General features: G+C 43.8%; 1 protein-coding gene across 1 annotated transcript in view; it reads right to left on the bottom strand.

Annotated features, from left to right (window-relative positions):
* The window catches only part of MYO16 (myosin XVI), a 449416-nt gene that overhangs the window by 75475 nt on the left and 371967 nt on the right, over nt 1–1974 (bottom strand). The window contains exon 32 of the mRNA XM_005884469.2: nt 1–148. Coding sequence (XP_005884531.1) covers nt 1–148 — 148 coding nt within the window. The remainder of the gene's footprint in view (nt 149–1974) is intronic.

A 1974-nucleotide genomic window follows, 5' to 3' on the forward strand; every position in this document is an offset into this window, starting at 1 on the left:
CCCGGGACCCCCACCGCCCCGGGCCCGGCGCCTGAGATCTCCTCCGAGGAGCCGCTGAGCTTGGTGTGGGGACTTCGCTTTGGCTTCCGAGGAGGAATCTTCTTCATGGTGCTGTAGTCATCACTGTGCGGTCTGGGCCGGCTGAGCACTGGAGGCAGATGAGCAAAGGATGGGAGGTGTTAGCAAGCCTGCAGGGCCAAGCCCGCACAGCACTGGGGCTGGCGGGGCTGCCCTTGCCCACTGGGCTCCTACAAGTCCCCAAGGATGGAGACAAAGGCCTGCATCCCCCACTCTGTCCGCCCCCCCATCCCCTACCCCCCGTGATCCTAGCTCAGCCAACACTTCTCAAGACTGCCAATAGAAAGGGAGTTTTGATCCCAGAGCTGGAGGATAACTTCCATCATGAAGGAAGACGTTAGGTGGACCATAAGGGGTCCAGGGATTATCAGCCACCTGCAAACCGGAAGTGCCCAGGGATACAGCCACACCGCAGGGGAACACACTTCAAGCAGCTGCTGGAACCTACCCACACCTGTATAGGGTCTGATAAAGGTGTGACATGAGAACAGGCTGAACTGGTCCCCGGGGCTTTAGAGATGAGAAAATGGAAAGCTAGGGAGAACAAGCAAATTAGCTAGTCGGTGGCAAATGGATGCTTCTTGTAGGAAATGAGTAAGCTTGATTATTTAAATGGTATGAAATGAACAAAACAAAACGCCTACATGCATAAAGAGATTATTATTTTGTTAAAGAACTTTGTTATTAAAATGATGCCAAGGGTGAATTTTACAAAGAATCAGCGTATTTGAATCCTTAACAGAAACACATATTTAACAGGAAAATTAAGACTAAGAACTTCTAGCCCTGGCCAGGTAGCTCAGTTGGTTAGAGCAGTCATCACTGATACACCAAGGTTTCAGGCTGATCCTTGGTCAGGGCACATACAAGAATCAACCAATGAAAGGAAAAACAAATTGATGTTTTTCTCTCTCTCTCTCCCTTCCTCTCTTTTTTTCTCAAATCAATTATATGTAATTAATTATATATAAAACTATGAACTTCTAAAGTGGAAATTTCTGAAGTTGAAAAAAGGGAAATATTTAAAAAAACAAATCGGCATAATATTAGTAACAACTAATTTTAAAAGAGGCAGAAAAACTATTTAGATATGATTTTAAAACATTTATTGAAATTTAAGTTTAAAAAAATTCCAAGATTTATTTTCTAATATAGTTTATTATAAATTATAATACATATTTATTAAATAAACAAAATTTCTCTGAAAACAGATGTTAATTTTAGGAAATTACATTAAGCTTTACTGAAATATCAAAACTCAAAAATCTTAAACTACATTACTAATTTGGCATTTTACTGTGAGAATTATTGGTAGAAACATATCTAACTTTTCTTAGTTCCTGAGTTATTTTAGGCATGCAGATTTTTCGCTCACCATGACAGCACATATGACATCAGTAAATGTCCCCAGGTTGGAGGAGATAATAAAGTAAAATGGCTGAGATTAAGGGCTTTTCTATGGCTGAGTAGTATTCCATTGTGTAAATGGACCACAGCTGTTTTATCCTCTCACCTACTGATGGGCACTTGGGCTGCTTTAAAATCTTGGCTACTGTAGTTAGGAGAAACCAAGATGATGGCATAGGTAAACACCGGAGATTGCTGCCTCGCACAACCACTTCAAAAATACAACTAAAAGACGGAACGGACATCATCCAGAACCACAGGGGACTGTCTGGCATCGGTCGGAACTCGAGGGCAGCTTTCTCTCCGAGGGGCTTGCAGCGATTACTGGGACATTGAGAACCAGAGCCTCTGAGGGTAGGACTGAGAGCAGCCATAATTGCTAACCCCGCCCTGTTGATCCGTTGATCCCGGCCCCGCCCAAGCCCTGCAGGGAGGCTTTTGCTGGGTAGCCTCAGGCAAAGGCTAGATTAGCACCTCCCTACCTCCCTA

This window comes from Myotis brandtii, unplaced genomic scaffold, assembly GCF_000412655.1.
Source record: "Myotis brandtii unplaced genomic scaffold, ASM41265v1 scaffold83, whole genome shotgun sequence".
NCBI classification, from domain to species: domain Eukaryota; kingdom Metazoa; phylum Chordata; class Mammalia; order Chiroptera; family Vespertilionidae; genus Myotis; species Myotis brandtii.